At 38.1% G+C, this 19883-nt stretch overlaps 2 protein-coding genes across 12 annotated transcripts in view; one reads left to right on the top strand and one right to left on the bottom strand.

The window, feature by feature from the left end:
- The window catches only part of LOC114085438 (broad substrate specificity ATP-binding cassette transporter ABCG2-like), a 111761-nt gene that overhangs the window by 84969 nt on the left and 6909 nt on the right, over window positions 1–19883 (top strand). For all 8 annotated transcript variants that reach the window (XR_011708018.1, XR_011708016.1, XR_011708017.1 and 5 more), the window contains exon 16: window positions 350–430. Coding sequence is in view for 5 of the 8 variants with exons in the window: in XM_071614562.1 (XP_071470663.1) it covers window positions 350–428 (79 nt within the window). In the remaining 3 variants the exon portion in view is untranslated. The remainder of the gene's footprint in view (window positions 1–349; window positions 431–19883) is intronic.
- Window positions 11996–19883, bottom strand: part of LOC114085440 (broad substrate specificity ATP-binding cassette transporter ABCG2-like) — a 67945-nt gene continuing 60057 nt past the window's right edge. For all 4 annotated transcript variants that reach the window (XM_071614564.1, XM_071614566.1, XM_071614565.1 and 1 more), the window contains one exon: window positions 11996–12238. In XM_071614564.1, coding sequence (XP_071470665.1) covers window positions 12091–12238 — 148 coding nt within the window. In that variant the 3' untranslated portion in view covers window positions 11996–12090. The remainder of the gene's footprint in view (window positions 12239–19883) is intronic.

The following is a 19883-nucleotide window of genomic DNA, read 5'->3' as shown; positions in this document are numbered from 1 at the left end:
CACAATAGCTAAGCTATGGAACCAAAGTAGGTGCACTTCAATATGGGAAGCCATTACCTCCCTGGCTGGGTGAGAGGTGCTTAGACAACTGTGTCAGAGCCTTCTCCACCCTGTCCCAGGCGCGAGGGCTTGTCAATGTGGAGGTGTGCCTGGCCACTGACCCGAAAACCAATCACTAACCCTGACCTTGGGATGCTGCCCCCCTGGACTTTCATTGGATGGAATTTTCCCTTGAATTTTTTGTTCCCCAATAAAAGCTCACTCCCTGCCCTGTTCGTTCTCTCTCTCTCTCTCTCTCTCTCTCTCTCTCTCTCTCTCTCTCTCTCTCTCTCTCTTTCTCTCTCGATAGCCTCTGTGTTAACCTCACCACCGCATTAGGTGGCTGCAGGCGGAAGCTAGGAGAAGCCATCTCTGGAGCTGGGCATTAAAGGTAAGGAGAATATGTCTCTTTGATTTTAAAACTCACTAGTTAATTTTTATGCTTCGAACCTCTTTTATGAAGCTCACGTGCTGGTCGCGTGGCAGACTTAAACAGATGAATGGATAAAGAAAATGTGATATATATACACATAAAGAAGAATGAAATTATAGCATTTGCCTGTAAATGGATGAACTAGAGAATATCATGCTAAATGAAATAATCCAGTCTCAAAAAAACCAAAGGTCAAATGTTCTTTCTTATATGTGGATGCTAACACACAATAAGGGGAGGTAGGGAGGAAGAATAGAATTTCATTGGATTAGACAAAGGGAAATGAAGGAAAGAGGGAGGATGGGAAAGGGAAAGACAGTTGAATTACACATAAATTTCATATGCTCATATATGAATACATGACCAGTGTTAACTCCACATCATGTACAACCACAAGAATGGAATTGATCCTAATTAGATATTATACTCCATTTATGTATAATATGTCAAAATATGCTCTACCATCACATATACCTAAAAAGAACAAATTAAAAGATTTTTAAAATTTGACAAAACAAAAGACCCAAAACATTTCTTTAGATTGCCTTAATGAAAAAAAATTAAAAACACACCTAAAAGGGAATTATTTGAAATAGAGGTTTGAATTACCCACAGAGTTCTTTAAATAGCATGCTTCTCATTCATATCTGTGTGTTCTGAATTAGAAGAAAAACATAGTATTAGTAAGTTCCTAACCTGGGATTGGACAATACCAGTCAATCCCTTCTGTAATTTATTGGGGGTCCAAGCCTTTTTGCCCCCAATAAATAGATATTTTACTTCCAGGAGTCCCTGGAAATTTTGCAGACTCCTGCAAGCCTGCTTAAGATCATTTACAAGCCATTTTAAAAGTGGCAAAAGATACACACAGAATTTGGGTCTTCAACTTTTTGTAAATAAAAAAAAATGACCATGATATATTATAATCTAAATGTATCTGACTATTAAGATCTTTCCAAGTTCTTGTAGCAATTAAACAGAGCATTCTTAAATTGGGATTTTGGAGGTTCCCTGAATTAGACACTGTCAAATAGAACCTGATGGAAAAGGACTTAATAACAGAATGCCTCACCCCTGCATTCTCCCCAAAGACCAATGGGAGTCATGTCTCAAGGCAAGCTTTTACAAAAGTATAAGGGTTTAAGGCAAAATCCTACGTGTCGGAGCAATGCTAGAATTGCTCCCAAAGGGGGAGCTGTTGTACTGCCGATCAACTAAAACCATTAAGGAGGATGTTTATCAAGGTCATAATATGAAGGGAGAGACAAGGAGCAATGTTAATATGCAGTATCAAAAAAAAAAAAAAAGGTTAAGATTTCAGCTTCTGTTCCTACAAAATTGTTACAGGAGGACGTAAGAGTAGACGGGAATCTGCTATATGTATCAAAGGAAAAGTCTGGGGTTGTTGGGAAGCATCTTGTAGCTAAAGAATACATAGCTAGGGGGCGCGGGGAGGCGCACAGAAATAAGGCAGAAGTGACAGAGAGCATTTATGAGCACCAGACATTTTTTTCTTGCCATGTCCCAAAGACAGCATCAGTTTCATCAAATGAGCCTTGTATCTGCTAGGCTTTTTTGAGTGACTGAGTATTATACTCTATAAATGATAATTCACAAGAAAAAAAAAGGAGAGGGAAGAAATAAGCAAGAGAGAGAGAGGGAGGGAAAGGGAGAGAGAGAGAGAGTATATTTTATCCTTATATGGAAGGAAAAAGGTAAAGATTAAAGCTTAAGATAGCTCAGGAGGCATCTTTGATCTGAAGTGTTTACAATCTGTAGTTTTGTATGATTTTTGGAGATAGCTCCCTTGGGTGTCACCCAAAAGTTGGCTTTCTCCATAGGGCTTTGTATATGTCCTATACATTTGACAAAATGTGACATTACTCTAGAAACTGGGTGACCAGTCCCTTATTTGTGCCTTTTGGATGAGCAAATAAGTTTCTTCTGACCCATGGATGTTCTGTTATGCTGATGGTTTCCTGTGATGCTACTACACATTTTGAGGTATTCTCCCTGACGCTGTTGCCCAATTTTAGGTCAAGAGGATGGAGTGCCTCTTATCTTTAGTGACATTTATAAGCAAGCACACATTTCTAGGGATGAGCCTCTGATTAAAGGAAAGAGAAACTGAAAGTACAGAGGTTTACAGAGAAAGCCATGAAATAAAAGGGCAAAAGTTTAAAGGAAAAAAAAAAAACAGTAAAACTCACCAAAGTATGTTTGTGGATCCTTCATGTTTACCAAAGATATGTCACTGGACAGGGATCTGAGGAGGTTCTGCCAAAGAGAATGAGACCTCAATTTGGCCAAGGGAGGCTCTTATCAATCTCCACTTATGCTTTTCTGCTCTGCCATGAAGGGTTGTATTTATTTTCAAATTTTTATTTATTTATTTATCTATTTTTTTTGAGACAAAGGAAAAAAGTTTTATTGCTTTGCTAGCAAAGAAAAAACTCTTAGCCTTTGTTTATGTTTTATATGTAATGTTGTCTTGTGTTTTTTGTCAATATCCCCACCTTACCTGAGATACAGCTCTGCCTCTCACCTTTCTCCATGTTAGAATGGCTCCAAAATAGGCTAGATTGAGCTCATTTAGAGTTATGATCAAAAGATCAAATTTTGTTGTGAAGATTACTGTGATCTCAAACAGAGGATATAGTACATAACTAAGTAAAGGTTTAAGATTTTAACAATCATTTTACTTGGTTCATAGCTATTACACAAACTGAATATGTTTTGCCCTGTTAACTTCATTGTGTATTTTTCCTTGCAAACTTTATAACTGTTGCATATTAGTGTTTCGCAGAGGTCCTGCTTCTAGTAAAACAACCTGAGTTAATTTGAGATAATAAGCCATTACATATAGGACAGATAGGATATAATGCTGACTTACAGTTACTTATCCCAATTAAATGAAAGGGGTAACTGTAAAATTATAGATATTGGAGTTATAACTTGTTACTGACACTTTAAGACTGATGAAACTGGCCTGCTGGGTGTTTAAAACCCAAAACTTGGAGATGAAAGTCAAAGAAAGAGAAGGGCCCTCTTCTTTGTAGAATGTGCACTGGTTGGCTCCCTGTTCTCTAGGGTTCCCCCAGTCTCCATAATTAGCAGATGTGGCAGCTCACCAAAGGGCACAGAGAGGGTGCCTGTCATTCTCTGAGTCCTAACTAACCTTAGAAATCAAGGGCATATATAGCCCTTGCTGCTCTGCCACTGCAACTTATTTTTTTTTAAATAAATTTGTTTCTTTCTCTTTCTCTCTCACTGCTTCTCCCTAGTCTGTCCCTCTACCCAATCTCAGGCAAAACAAGATTACCTTTTGTCCCCATCTTAGGCAGATTTATCTGTCCTTGAGTACACACTCACCAGAAGAATGAAGTAATCCAGACTTTGGGGATGGTACCAGAAGATTTCTGAAATTACCATCTCTCAAATTAACAAGTAATTTCAACTCCAACAAAGAACATGTGGAATGTAGCCTTTGAATCATCTCCTTAAAATCCACCTGTCCTGCTAATGGACAGAATCACAGCCCTTGAGACAGGAGTTCCCTGTGTTTTTTTCTTTTTTAACAGGTTAAAAAAAATCTATCAGACAAGAACTTGGAAAAGAAATTATCAGTGAACCGCTAGGGTCTACCCCTGAAAGCCACAGCATGCCACTCAATTGTAGTGGAGAGGAATCTGACTTTGCCAGATAGACCCTCTGAGCTGATGCCAGCTAATTAGCTGCTAACACTGAAAGGTGTTTTCTAGGCTGCAGAGGCCTGCGACTTGACTTTCACAGACCCCACCCACTAACAGAAGTGAAGAATCTAATTTTCACTCAAATGTTGGTTTCTAAATCAATCATCACCAACACAGACTAGCAACCACCAGACTAACAACCAAAATATGTAGAACAATTACATTTGAGCAGAGTGCATTTTCCAATATCAATTTTCTTCATCTTGCTCATAGATTTATAACTATAAGTAGAACAAACAGCTGATTTCTCCTAGAGGGCACCAAGACAGAATTGATGCTTTCCATTTTTATGTAAATCACCACAGAGGCTACCTCAAACCAAACTGGTTTCTCTTAATACCTTACAGCCCCTCCCTGCTAAGGTGTCAACATAAAGTTACAGAATAAAAATTTGATACTCATTGCAAAAACGTGACTGAGAGTCAAATTTGTTCAAAAGATACTGAAATGGCTCAAGGAGTGTCAAAAAAAAAAAAGGAAAAGAAAGGGTAAGACTTGATGAGCACCACTAGGGAGTATTTGCCAGGGCTCAGATGTGGGGGCCCATAAAGTCCAGAATTTGTTTCTCTGTTTCACCAAATATTAGTAGAAAGCAGCTGACCCTATCCCAGAGTGGAAAGCAATTGGACATCCTGAAATAAATGCTTTTTTTTTTTTTTTTTTTTTTGCAGCATGGGACCCTCCATTTCTGCCCTCTTGACTTAGAGTTGGTACCTGCCGGTGGCTAATGACCAAAGGGTGTGAAGGGTGTGCTTTCTCTTGGCTGGCTCCCCAAAGTTATTGCTGGATTCCTAGACCAGAGGCATGACTCTGGGGATCCAACAAATTAGTTCTAGCCACTCACCCTAAAAATTAAATGGAAAAGGTAATGATGAAAAGCATGAAAGGATCTTTTAACAGGGTAGCTTCAAGAAAAAGACAGTTGGTGCCCTTATTTGTTTAGATTTGTGTAGCCTAGTCTTAGCCTTCTCTTCAAGGTTATGATAATGACTTTAAGGTTTTATAGAAAGGGAAATTAGAGTGAGCTTTGGGATTTTGCATAGGTGAAGGCATAGGTTGAGGCTTTGGGATCACCCAAACAGTGATCTTGGTCAGATGTAGTCTGATCTATCATTATCTCAGAGTTAGTCAAGCAAGGCCTTGTTGGCAATTAAAAAAAAAAAAAAAAAAGTTGTTTCCTAATAGTTACCTCTTTCTCATCACCAGATGTTTATCCATCAGACCTATCATTCTTGGAACCCAAAGTATCTCATAGCAAAGAAGACAGATGCAAAATGGAGGTAGTCATTCATCCTGTTTTCAATACCCAGGAGACATTTGCAGGCAAAAGCAAAGAATCTAAGATAATAAAGAATCTAAGATAAAATGAGAATTACTTCAATTACTTCCAAACCAATACTGATCTATTGAATTTTTAAAAAATAAAGTTTAGATTGCCATATTTTAGGAATTAAATGATTGCTACTTTGAAGGCTTAATAGAAATGCTGCTGGTTTGGAGTTAATTTCTGGGAATTCTTTCATGCCCTGAATTCAATTCCCAAATAATCCTTTTGACTCTTACCAAGTTAGTGCCCTTATTTGTTTAGACATTTCCTCTAGTGTGTTTCACCTTGAGTCCCTGAGTTCATACAACAATTGAAAGGGAAAATAATATAAAGATGTTTCCAGGTTTTCTATTTTAATTACAATTTTAAATGGAAAAATATTTAGTTATTTGCCATTTATATTTGACCTTCCAGGGTAGTTGTAAATGGAAAAAAGTCCCTGGATTTAGGCCACAGCCTGGGGCTTGAGAACATTTTCAAACCTTCTCAGCAAGTCCTTGATTGCTGATGAAGAGGAGAGGACCTGAAAGGGTGCAGCTGTGGTCCTCTCAGTGTGGCTTCTTTATTGAGTAAAGAATATTTATGTAAATAAAGACTTTTAACATACTCAGATTTTCCCCAACATCCTGTTGGCCCACGGCATGGACCCTTAACTCTGTTTTTCTATTGATTTAAGCCACCAACCATGTTGCATGGGAATCATGATGTAAGTGAAAACTTCAGCTTCTTAAATCAGAATCCCTTGCATGGAACACGAGATTACTGTTTTCCTGAATTCTGTCTCATAGTTGCCTACATTTAAAAATGGTTTTGTTCTGGGGATTGAACCCAGGGATACTTTACACTGAGCTATAACCCCAGCCATTTTTAATTTTAATTTTGAGATAAGGTCTTGCTAAGTTGCTTAGGGCCTAGATAAATTATGGAGGCTGTTCTTGAACTTGTGATCTTCCTGTCTCAGCCCACCAAATCACTGGGATTATAAGTGTGGGCTACCATGCCTGGCTCAGTTGCCCATATTTTAGCAAATCTCCTGTGTATATAAGCATGTCACACTGTGCAGAAAATTAATAAATAAAGTTCAATTACCACAGTTTAATCATATAACACCAGATCTTTGAAACCTGATTCAAATTTAAGTTGCCATAGTATATTTAACTGTATTAGCATAAAGTACAAATTCCACTGCTAGCTCTTCAATGTATAAGTCATTGCCTATGCAACAAGTGTGCATCACTCTCAGTGACCATTCATGACACTGATTTCAACACTTTTCTGATTAATCACTGGACATATTCTATTCAGTTTATGTTGTAGGTCCTGGGTGATGGCTGGTTCATGGATAGTGATAAGACTTCATCAAGACAAAGAGAAGCAGTTAACAAAGTTTATTAGAGGAATATACACTCCTAAAAAAAAAAAAAAAAAGAGAGAGAGAGAGGGGATGGATTTGGGCTAATATGCACTTCTGAGTTGTTTGCCACTGGCAGGATTTTTGCTAGGAGTGGCTTATGGTAAATGAGGGATGATTGACAGATTCCTGTGCCTTGCCCATAATGCTTATTGCACATGTGCCAAATGTTCATTACCAGGTTTTAAAGCCAATGCATTAGAGGTCTTAAACAAGGACATTACCCTCTTAGGTTACTTAGGTTAAAGTTGGAGGTCTCAGTTTGCTCCTCAGGACAGTTGGGTAATCTTATTAAAAATATGATCTTGCTGTTTTTGAGGAAAGTTATCTCCTCTGATAATAGCCATAACATTGGGGATGGATAAAAGGGAGGCCCTTAGGCTCACATCAACTCTGCTGATCAAAGTTGGGTGGGGCCTGGGAAAATGGTCCTTAATCTTTCCTGCCTCAGTTCATGCTACAATATAGTGTACAGTGTCACTTCCTTTTCTCCCAGTAAATAACCCATGTGACATTCAACAAAAATCAACAATTGGAAAAAAAAGAGATAATAGGTTACAAAAGATAAAAGTAAAGTTCTCTTAGAACTGCTTTCATACTGTCCCAGAAATTTCAATATGTTGCATCTCTGTCCTCATTCATTTCTAAGAATTTCTTGATTTCTATTCTCATTTTTCTCTCATCCATTCTTTATATTGTTGATTCTCCATGTGTTTATGTGGTCTATATTATTTTTCTTGCTGTTTATTTTCAAATTCACTCCATTATGCTCTGTTAAAGTACAGGGGATTACATAGATTTGTTTGTATTTGCTAGCATTTACTTTGTGGCAGAGAATATGATCTGTTTTGGAAAAAGTTCCTTGCACAACTAAGAAGGTGAATTCAGATATCTGGGGATGGAATATTCTGTAGATGTCTGTTAGGTCCAATTGATTATAGTGTTACTTAGGTTGGGTATACCTTTATTCACTTTATATTTTGATGACCTGTCTACTGGTGATAAGGGTGTGTTGAAGTCACACAGTATTATTGTGTTAGGGGTCTATGCAGTATTTCATGTTATGGAGTATTTTTTAATGTAATTGGGTGTGTTGACATTTGGGGTATAAATGTTTATTATTATTGTATCTTCTTTTTAGACTGTTCCCTTTACCAGAATGTAGTGATCTTCTTTGTCTCTTCTGATTAATTTTTGCTTGAAATCTGCTTTGTCAGATATGAGAATAGCTATTCCTGTTTGTTCTCATGGTCAGTATGCATGAAAGATTTTTTTTTCTCCCCACCTTCAGCCTGTAGATGTCCTTGCTTATGTGAGATGAGTTGCTTGTAAACAGCATATAGTTGGATATTGTTTTTTGATCTGTTCTGCTAATCTGTGTCTTTTAATTTGGGAATTGAGGCCATTAACTTTAAGTGTTGGTACGGATATGTACTTGTAGTTTCCTGCTTCTTTTTTATTTTTATTTTATTTTTTTGCTATGTTTTATCCTGTCTTGATTCTCCTTTATTGAGTTATTCTTCTATTTGAACTTCCCTATTTGGAAGTTGTTTTTTCTTGTTTTTAAACATTTGTTCCTCTGTGTGCAGTTTGTCTTTGAGTATTCTTTGTAGTGCTTGCTTGGTACTTATTAATTTTTTGATTGATTTTTTTGTGGAATATTTTTATTTTCCTCTTGAATTTGAATCTGAGCTTTGCTGGGTATAGTAACCTTGGCTGGGAGTTGTTTTCTTTTAGGACCTGGAAAATATCAGTCCAGACCCTCCATGATTTTAGGGTCTGAACTAAAAAATCAGAAACTAATTTTATTGGTTTGCCTCTAAATATGATCTGATTTTCTCTCTTGCAGCTTTTAACATTCTTTCCTTATTTTCTGTTAGGCATTTTGATTATGATATGTCTTGGTGAGATTCTCATTGAATAATTTATTTGGGGTCCTGCAAGTCACCTGTATGTCTACTTTATTTCAGATATGGGAAAATAAAAATTTTCTGTAACTGTCTCACTGAAAATATTCTTTATGTCTTCAGTTTGTATCTCCATATGCTCTTCTACCCCAATGATTCTTAGGTTTGGTCTTTTAATGTTGTCCCAGAGTTCTTATATATTCTAGTCATGTTCTATATTTTTACCTTTATTGCACTCTGTGGATTCAAGTTCATATACCCTGTCTTCAAGGCCTGAAGTTCTGAAGCTCTAATATCCACAAGTAGTGGATATTAAAATGATAAAACATAGCCAGGTGCAGGGGCACATGCCTGTAATCCCAGCAGCTTGGGAGCCTGAGGTCATTAACAGTTTTTTTGTTAATTCTGTTTTTCTATAGGAGTGAATGTCCATGAGTGGGACCCAAAGGATTCCCCTACCCATTCTTACTTGAAACTTGATCATTAGTTTTGGGGTTTTGTCTCCGCTATTCTTTGTATTGAATTATCACTGAAGTTTCGCTGTGCTTAGTTTATATGTGGGGCAAGGTGCATTTTCTCTTGGCTGGGTTTAGTTCACCAGCTGCATCTCTGCCCTGTGAATTTATAGTGTCCATGTAAACTCCCTGAAACTCTCAAAAAAGTGGGAAACAAATAATAGCAATGATCAAAAGAAATAACATACAGTATTAAAATATATGCCCAGTGCCTACTATGACATTAACAATACTAATTACCACCAAAACAGGAATAGTGGGGTTAGAAATTTCCAACAGCAAAAACCAATAAATAGTTGTGAAATAGATCTAGCATTAAACAGCATATGTCAATTATGCCATCCACAATACTAATAACTTCGACATGAATGGTTTTAGAACAAATAGTTCTAAAAAATTTTAAAAACATAGTTCATCAAGAGAAAATAAAATGTGGTAGGAAGGTACACGAAAATTTAGAATGTTCAAAATGTGAAAAGAGAGAATGCAGAGGAGATGTAACAAGTAGAGGACATTAAAATGATAAATCATAGCCCTGCACGTTGGCACATGCCTGTAATCCCAGTGGCTGATAGGGTGAGGCAGGAAGATTGTGAGTTCAAAGCCAGCCTCAGCAAAAGTGAGGTGCTTAACAATTCAGTGAGTCCCTGTCTCTAAATAAAAAACAAAATAGGGCTGGGGATGTGGCTCAGTGGTTGAGTGTCCCTGAATTCAATCCTTAGTACCCACCCTGCAAAAAAAAAAGATAATAGAAAACAAAGTAAAGTGAAAAAGAAAGAAGAGAATTTTGTTAGTAGAGAAGAAAGGAGAAAAAATATAAAAAGAAAACAAAATCAAAATGAACAAAAATCCTACCCTCAAAGACAAGGAAAAATTAGTATTATAAAAATAGAAAAAAGAAACAAATACATGTATATATATCCATGAACCAATCAGCACAGCAAGAACACCAAAAAAGAAAATAAAAAAATTCCTTAGCAATTGTAAACATGTAAGACATTGAAAAGTAAATTTAAAAAATATTCACTCATTTGATAAATTTTTATTAAACACCAATCATGTACAATGAACAAAATAAACTATTATTTTGGAATACAAAAAAAAGAAAAGAAAATATTCTAAATGAAAAATGAAAGAACTGTCTTCACTGAAGTGTTCAAAACTGTCAGTGAGGCTAAATGGTCACTACCTATGTCCAACTATCTCACTATTCATTTCTTCTAGGGTTATGGAGGGAGGGAGAAGGGAGGAAAAGAGAGAGGGAGAGGGAGGCCTGGGGGTTGTTAACCCCTTCCTCTTTTTGTTGCTCATGAAGCTGTCAGCTGGAGTGGTCTAAAACCAAAGCTGGTAGAGATAGCTTTCAGCTTTTCTTTTTACCAGTTTAAGCAGCTGGGACTTAGTCTAATTAGGACTTAGTGACTCTGAAGGGTGGTATAATCTCTGGAGTGATTATATCAACACACCTCTAGATGCCAATCTCTGCTTTGAGTCTGGATGTCATGAGCTTCCCAAGAATTCTATTTATAGGGCAGGGGAGCCAACCCACTACTGGGCACACTCACTCTGCTGCCCACAAATATGCCTTTAATAGACTTAGCATCTGAGTGTATTCACACCCACCTGTTCAATTTCCCAGTCCCCTTCAGCTGGTCATGTGAATGTCCAGACTCAAAAGGAAAGCAAATAGCACTCCTTTCCATATTTCTTACTTGAATTCCCTGGGTATAATCTTTTTGGAGCCTGTTTCAATCATTTTCTGCTAGGTACACCCTAGACCACCCAGTAGATGCTCGCCAAGACAGTATGGCAGTGTTTGTTACAATCTCCCATGCTCAGGTAGCAGAAGGTGCAGCATGAACTCTTTAAAATGGCTCTAGTCTCAGCTCTCTGCTTTCCACTTACAAAATGGATCATTTTTAAATGTCATTTTGCTGTGTAGTCTCTGGACCAGCTAAGTTCAGACTGTTTTTCTGATCTAGGAATTTTTTTACTTGACAAATTGGTCCATTGTGTTTCTGTTTGTATTTTCCCTCCCTTCCATGGTGAACTAGGTACACTGCAACTTCTACAAAGAGCTTGAATCCAATGAATTTTTTTTCTTATTCTTTCTTTAATGCACTCAAAATTCTGAGTCTTTATGAGACTCTGACTGTACAATACTGAATTTCAGTGAATTCCCCCTTTTCACCTACCTTGCTGAGACGCAGTACTCCTGCTGCTTGTATCCAAGCCAAGGAGCAATTAGAAATTCAGCCATCCTCTGTCATCTTGAGATCTCTTCAGATGTTAACATATATGTTATTAATTAATAGAAAATTACACAGTTGCAAACTTTTAATATTGGAGTGATAGTAACCTCCCTATTTATTAAAAAGGGGAGAAAACTGATATCAGAGATGTTGGCAACTTGTCAAGAGTTTCTGAAATTCAATTCCTCTTTTTCAGGTCAATAAATTAGACTAGATTTCTTCTCCATTCCTGTCTCATGAGATAAACTATTATACAATACATAATAGCATCAGTATTTTGCTTGGTTCTGTCACGTAAAATATGGCTTGTTATAATTTTTGTGAAATTTTTGTAAATTAAAATAATTGTTGATCGCAACTGGTCAGAAAATAATATAAAATCTTTATTGGATATTTAAAATAAATCAAGGTTCTCTTTTTTAATGTGAGGGTAATTCATAGTAAATTAAACAGGGATTTAAGAATGTTTTTTAAGAAATAACATTTTTAGATAGGCAATTACGAGGAAGACAAACATCATACAAGCCAAACCCAGATGGTTGATCCATAAGCTCCAAGGTGAGAGACTGAGGCCCTGAATTATCAAGAATTCTTCGCCAGTACATCTGAAATTCAACACAAATAAAGTTACAATTTCATTCCTAGTATCTGTCAAATTTTACTCAATATATTTACTATTTCTTTTTCCAAGAAGCCTACAGTTAACCAGGTGTTATCCCTTCATATCTAATAATTATCAATCATTAAATGATTACAATTTTGCTAGATACCATGCCAAGCAATTTGCATCTAAACACTCAGTTAAACCCTAAAAAAATCTAAAGGGGTATTGATATTACACATATTTTAAAGAGGAGAATTAGGATTAACAACCTTGACCAAATTTGCAGTCATACTATGAACCAAGTTTCTAGCATCCAAAGATGAACTAATTTCCAAATTTGTAATGCTGCTCTCTTCAAAGGAAATATTGTTCAGGTAATTTTCACATACTCCTCATAGGGAACCCTCAGCTTTAACTGATGACACCTGTGGCCCTTGTTAAGATGATCAAAGATCCCCATAGTTCTGCTCACAAGACAGCCATTCAAAGAACACAGGCTAAGAATTATAAAATTAGGACCAGGGAGGAGTAAAGGCTTGCAGCCAGAGTTATACTCTGGAGGCTTTTGCACCAAGACTGTGATGAGCATCACACATACTGAGCTACAGAAAGATACCCTCAGGGCCAGGAATCAGAGTTGGATCTTAAGTAGCAGCTGGAGCAGAGCAGGATGCAATGTCTTGCAACAGGTTACAAAAGCAGCTAAAGCAGAGCAGGATGGAGTGTTCTTGCCACAGCTTAGAAAAGCAGCTGTTACAAAAAAAAAAAAAAAAAAAAAAAAACCTGGTGCAGCCACAATTATTGCCTGCTGCCATTCTTGTGCATCTCTTCAAATTTAGAAGTTTCAAAAACATCCATGGCCTCTCTTTGCTGGAGGGAAGCTTCCTCATTTCCCTTAAGAGGATGAGCCTTATGTAATTGTGAAGCCCATGGTGGCTCCTTATCTGCTCCGTCTTTTCGCATACACTTCATCCTGACCAGCGATGCGCCACTGACTTTGTTTTTTTTTTTTTTTTTTGGATAATGATATTGTTGTGTTTTTTTTTTAATTTTTTATTGGTGGCTGTTCAAAACATTACATAGTTCTTGATATATCATATTTCACACTTTGATTCAAGTGGGTTATGAGCTCCCATTTTTACCCCATATACAGATTGCAAAATCACATCAGTTACACATCCATTGATTTACATATTGCCATACTAGTGTCTGTTGTGTTCTGCTGCCTTTCCTATCCTCTACTATCCCCCCTCCCCTCCCCTCCCCTCACCTCTTCTCTCTCTGCCCCCTCTACTGACATTCATTTGTCCCCCTTGTATTATTTTTCCCTTTCCCCTCACTTCCTCTTGTATGTACTTTTGTATAACTCTGAGGGTCTCCTTCCATTTCCATGCATTTTCCCTTCTCTCTCCCTTTCCCTCCCACCTCTCATCCCTGTTTAATGTTAATCTTCTTCTCATGCTCTTCGACCCTACTCTGTTCTTAGTTACTCTCCTTATATCAAAGAAGACATTTGGCATTTGTTTTTTAGGGATTGGCTAGCTTCACTTAGCATAATCTGCTCTAATGCCATCCATTTCCCTGTAAATTCTATGATTTTGTCATTTTTTAATGCAGAGTAATACTCCATTGTGTATAAATGCCACATTTTTTTTATCCATTCATCTATTGAAGGGCATCTAGGTTGGTTCCACAGTCTTGCTATTGTGAATTGTGCTGCTATGAACATCGATGTAGCAGTGTCCCTGTAGCATGCTCTTTTTAGGTCTTTAGGGAATAGACCAAGAAGGGGAATAGCTGGGTCAAATGGTGGCTCCATTCCCAGCTTTCCAAGAAATCTCCATACTGCTTTCCAAATTGGCTGCACCAATTTGCAGTCCCACCAGCAATGTACAAGTGTACCCATTTCCCCACATCCTCGCCAGCACTTGTTGTTGTTTGACTTCATAATGGCTGCCAATCTTACTGGAGTGAGATGGTATCTTAGGGTGGTTTTGATTTGCATTTCTCTGACTGCTAGAGATGGTGAGCATTTTTTCATGTACTTGTTGATTGATTGTATGTCCTCCTCTGAGAAGTGTCTGTTCAGGTCCTTGGCCCATTTGTTGATTGGGTTGTTTGTTCTCTTATTGTCTAATTTTTTGAGTTCTTTGTATACTCTGGATATTAGGGCTCTATCTGAAGTGTGAGGAGTAAAGATTTGTTCCCAGGATGTAGGCTCTCTATTTACCTCACTTATTGTTTCTTTTGCTGAGAAAAAACTTTTTAGTTTGAGTAAGTCCCATTTGTTGATTCTAGTTATTAACTTTTGTGCTATGGGTGTCCTATTGAGGAATTTGGAGCCCGACCCCACCAACTGTAGATCGTAGCCAACTTTTTCTTCTATCAGACGGCGTGTCTCTGATTTGATATCAAGCTCCTTGATCCATTTTGAATTCACTTTTGTGCATGGTGAGAGAAAGGGATTCAGTTTCATTTTGTTGCATATGGATTTCCAGTTTTCCCAGCACCATTTGTTGAAGATGCTATCCTTCCTCCATTGCATGCTTTTAGACCCTTTATCAAATATAAGATAGTTGTAGTTTTGTGGATTGGTTTCTGTGTCCTCTATTCTGTACCATTGGTCCACCCGCCTGTTTTGGTACCAGTACCATGCTGTTTTTGTTACTATTGCTCTGTAGTATAGTTTGAAGTCTGGTATCACTATACCGCCTGATTCACACTTCCTGCTTAGCATTGTTTTTGCTATTCTGGGTCTTTTATTTTTCCATATGAATTTCATGATTGCTTTCTCTATTTCTACAAGAAATGCCGTTGGGATTTTGATTGGCATTGCATTAAACCTATAGAGAACTTTTGGTAATATCGCCATTTTGATGATGTTAGTTCTGCCTATCCATGAACAGGGTATATTTTTCCATCTTCTGAGATCTTCTTCTATTTCTCTCTTTAGGGTTCTGTAGTTTTCATTGTATAAGTCTTTCACCTCTTTTGTTAGGTTGATTCCCAAGTATTTTATTTTTTTTGAAGATATTGTGAATGGAGTGGTTGTCCTCATTTCCATTTCAGAGGATTTGTCACTGATATACAGGAATGCCTTTGATTTGTGCGTGTTGATTTTATATCCTGCCACTTTGATGAATTCATTTATTAGCTCTAATAGTTTCTTTGTAGACCCTTTTGGGTCTGCTAGGTATAGAATCATGTCATCTGCAAATAGTGATAATTTAAGTTCTTCTTTTCCTATTTTGATGCCTTTAATTTCTATCGTCTGTCTAATTGCTCTGGCCAGTGTTTCGAGAACTATGTTGAACAGAAGTGGTGAGAGAGGGCATCCCTGTCTTGTTCCAGATTTTAGAGGGAATGCCTTCAATTTTTCTCCATTCAGAATGATGCTAGCCTGAGGCTTAGCATAGATTGCTTTTACAATATTGAGGTATGTTCCTGTTATCCCTAGTTTTTCTAGAGTTTTGAACATAAAGGGATGCTGTACTTTGTCGAATGCTTTTTCCGCATCTATCGAGATGATCATATGGTTCTTATTTTTAAGTCTATTGATGTGGTGAATAACATTTATTGATTTCCGTATATTGAACCAGCCTTGCATCCCAGGGATGACTCCTACTTGATCATGGTGCACAATTTTTTTGATATGTTTTTGTATCCGATTTGCCAGAATTTTATTGAGGATTTTTGCATCTAGGTTCATTAGAGATATTGGTCTGAAGTTTTCTTTCTTTGAAGTGTCTTTGTCTGGTTTAGGTATCAGGGTGATGTTGGCCTCGTAGAATGAATTTGGAAGTTCTCCCTCTTTTTCTATTTCCTGAAGTAGCTTGAAAAGTATTGGTATTAGTTCCTCTTTAAAGGTTTTGTAAAACTCTGCTGTATACCCATCCAGTCCTGGGCTTTTCTTAGTTGGTAGTCTTTTGATGGTTTCTTCTATTTCCTCAATTGATAATGGTCTGTTTAGGTTGTCTATATCCTCCTGACTCAATCTGGGCAGATCATATGACTTAAGAAATTTATCGATGCCTTCACTATCTTCTAATTTATTGGAGTATAAGGATTCAAAATAATTTTTGATCATCTTCTGTATATCTGAAGTGTCTGTTGTGATATTGCCTTTTTCATCCCGTATGCTAGTAATTTGAGTTCTCTCTCTTCTTCTCTTCGCTAGCATGGCTAAGGGTCTGTCGATTTTGTTTATTTTTTCAAAGAACCAACTTTTAGTTTTGTCAATTTTTTCAATTGTTTCTTTTGTTTCGATTTCATTAATTTCAGCTCTAATTTTAATTATTTCTTGCCTTCTATTTCTTTTGCTGTTGTTTTGCTCTTCTTTTTCAAGGATTTTGAGATGAAGTATGAGATCATTTATTTGTTGGTTTTTTCTTTTTTTAAGGAATGAACTCCAAGCAATGAATTTTCCTCTTAGAACTGCTTTCAATGTGTCCCATAGATTCCGATATGTTGTGTCTGTGTTTTCATTAATCTCTAAGAATTTTTTAATTTCCTCCTTGATGTCTTCTATAACCCATTGATCATTCAGTAACCTATTGTTCATTCTCCAAGTGATGTATGCTTTTTCCTTCCTTCTTTTATCGTTGATTTTCAGTTCCATTCCATTATGATCAGATAAGATGCATGGTATTATCTCTACTCCTTTATATTGTCTAAGAGTTTCCCTGTGACATAATATATGATCTATGTTTGAGAAGGATCCATGTGCTTCTGAGAAAAAAGTGTAACTGCTTGATGTTGGGTGGTATATTCTATATATGTCAATTAAGTATAGGTTATTAATTGTGTTATTGAGTTCTATAGTTTCCTTATTCAACTTTTGTTTGGAAGATCTGTCCAGTGGCGAGAGAGGTGTGTTGAAGTCTCCCATGATTATTGTATGGTGGTCTATTAGACTCTTGAACTTGAGAAGAGTTTGTTTGATGAACATAGCTGCACCATTGTTTGGGGCATATATATTTATGATTGTTATGTCTTGTTGGTGTATGGTTCCCTTAAGTAGTATGTAGTGTCCCTCTTTATCCCTTTTGATTAACTTTGGCTTGAAATCTATTTTATTTGATATGAGTATGGACACTCCTGCTTGTTTCCGAAGTCCATATGAGTGATATGATTTTTCCCAACCTTTCACCTTCAGCCTATGTACGTCTTTTCTTATCAAATGCGTTTCCTGTAGGCAGCATATTGTTGGGTCTTGTTTTGTGATCCATTCTACTAGCCTGTGTCTCTTGATTGGTGAGTTTAAGCCATTAACATTTAGGGTTATTATTGAGATATGGGTTGTTCTTCCAGCCATATTTGTTTATTTTTTTACTAAACATGGTTTGTTTTCCTCTTTGATTATTTTTCCCCCCTTTACTGTCCTACCTCCCACTGTTGGTTTTCATTGTTATTTTCCATTTCCTCTTCCTGTAATGTTTTGCCAAGGATTTTTGAAGAGATGGTTTTCTAGCTGCAAATTCTTTTAACTTTTGTTTATCGTGGAAGGTTTTAATTTCATCTTCCATCCTGAAGCTTAATTTCGCTGGAACACAATTCTTGGTTGGAACCCATTTTCTTTCAGTGTTTGAAATGTTATTCCAGGATCTTCTAGCTTTCAGAGTCTGTGTTGAAAGATCAGCTGTTATCCTGAGTGGCTTACCCCTAAATGTGATCTGCTTCCTTTCTCTTGTAGCTTTTAAAATTCTCTCCTTATTCTGTATGTTGGGCATCTTCATTATAATGTGTCTAGGTGTGGGTCTCTTATGATTTTGCACATTCGGCGTCCTGTAGGCTTCTAGGATTTGGGATTCTGTCTCATTCTTCAAGTCTGTGAAGTTTTCTCGTATTATTTCATTGAATAGATTGCTCATTCCTTTGGTTTGAAACTCTGTCCCTTCCTGTATCCCAATGACTCTTAAATTTGGTCTCTTGATGTTATCCCATATTTCTTGGATGTTCTGCTCATGGTTTCTTAACAGTCTTGCTGAGCTGTCTATGTTCTTTTCAAGTTGAAATACTTTATCTTCATTGTCTGATGTTCTATCTTCTAAGTGTTCTACTCTGCTGGTAGTATTCTCCATTGAGTTTTTAAGTTGGTTTATTGCTTCCTGCATTTCTAGGATTTCTGTTTGTTTGTTTTTTATATCCTCTATCTCCCTGTATAGTTGATCTTTTGCTTCTTGGATTTGTTTATGTAATTCATTGTTGAAGTGATCTTTCATTGTCTGATTTTGCTGTCTGATGTCTTCCTTGAGACTCCAGATCATCTGAAGCATGTATATCCTGAATTCTTTATCTGACATTCCATCTGCTGCAGCTATTACCTCTTCTAACATTGAGTTGACCTGAATTGCTTGTGGTCCTTTCTTTCCTTGTCTCTTCATACTGTTCGCGTTCCTTTCTACTTGGTGAAACTGTTGTGCTATTGAATTTTCCCCCTATATATTTATATTGGTCTTGTATAGTTGCAAAGTCTCCCTCGCAGGCACGTGCGGCGGCTCTGCCCCTCCTCCAATTGGGGCAATGTGCCCAGCATGCCGGCAGGCCGCTGGGCCTGCTCTGCCGGTCGGTAGCAGGTCCGCCTACCTTGCAGGTGCGGGCGGCGGCTCTGTCCCTCTGCGGGCCGCTAGGCTTGTTCTGTCGGTGGTCGCAGTTCTGCCTACTTTGCAGGCACAGGCAGCGGCACTGCCCCTCTGCAGTCCTCTGGGGCTGTTCTGCCAGTGGGTCGCAGGTCCGCCTACCTTGCAGGCGCGGCGGGGGGGGCGGCTCTACCCTTCCTCAGGCCACTGGGCCTGTTCTGTCTGTCGGTTGCAGGTCTGCCCTGTTCTGTTGGTGGTCACAGTTCAGTCTACCTTTCAGGCGTGGGGGGAGGGCGCAGCTCTGCCTCTCAGCAGGCCGCTGCTCCTCTTCTGCCGGTGGGTCACAGGCCTGCCTACCTTGCAGGAGTGATTGGAAGCTCTGCCCCTCCGCGGGCCACTGGGCCTTTTCTGTTGGTGGTCACAGTTCCCCTACCTGGCAGGCGCGGGGGATGGGGGACGGCTCTGCCCCTCAGCAGGCCGCTGGGCCTGTTCTGTGGGTGGTCACAGTTCCGTCTACCTTGCCGGCTCAGGGGGAGGGGGCGGCTCTGCCTCTCAGCAGGCCTCTGCTCCTCTTCTGCCGGTGGGTCGCAGGCCCGCCTACCTTGCAGGAGTGATTGGAAGCTCTGCCCCTCCGCGGGCCACTGGGCCTTTTCTCGTGCCACTGACTTTGTGTTACAAAGATGTCACACCCAGATCAAACCAGAATTAAGGGGGAAAGAAAGAAAATTTTCACAGAATTTTTCCTGTCAGTAATTAATAATAGAAATTTGTTACTACTAAGAATTATTTTAATACTATTTGGAAAATCTATGAGTTTAACATACTGGCATTCTCTTTTCTCTTGTTAATTCAAAACCACAACTAAAACATCAGTCTTTCAAAAGCTCAAAACAGATAATTCTCCACATTAAATACAATTTTGACTGCAGTCAAATACATGCACAGCATGTTCCCATGCATTACCAGTGCACCATGGCTTACTTTAAGAGTGAGAAAACATAGATTCAGAAACTCTTGTTGACCCTGGAAGGTCTCAAATTTTTTCTAAGCCCAGGGGACTTTCTACAT

This window comes from Marmota flaviventris, chromosome 7 (genome assembly GCF_047511675.1).
Source record: "Marmota flaviventris isolate mMarFla1 chromosome 7, mMarFla1.hap1, whole genome shotgun sequence".
Taxonomy (NCBI): Eukaryota; Metazoa; Chordata; class Mammalia; order Rodentia; family Sciuridae; genus Marmota; species Marmota flaviventris.
This window is presented reverse-complemented; position numbering and strand designations above follow the sequence as displayed.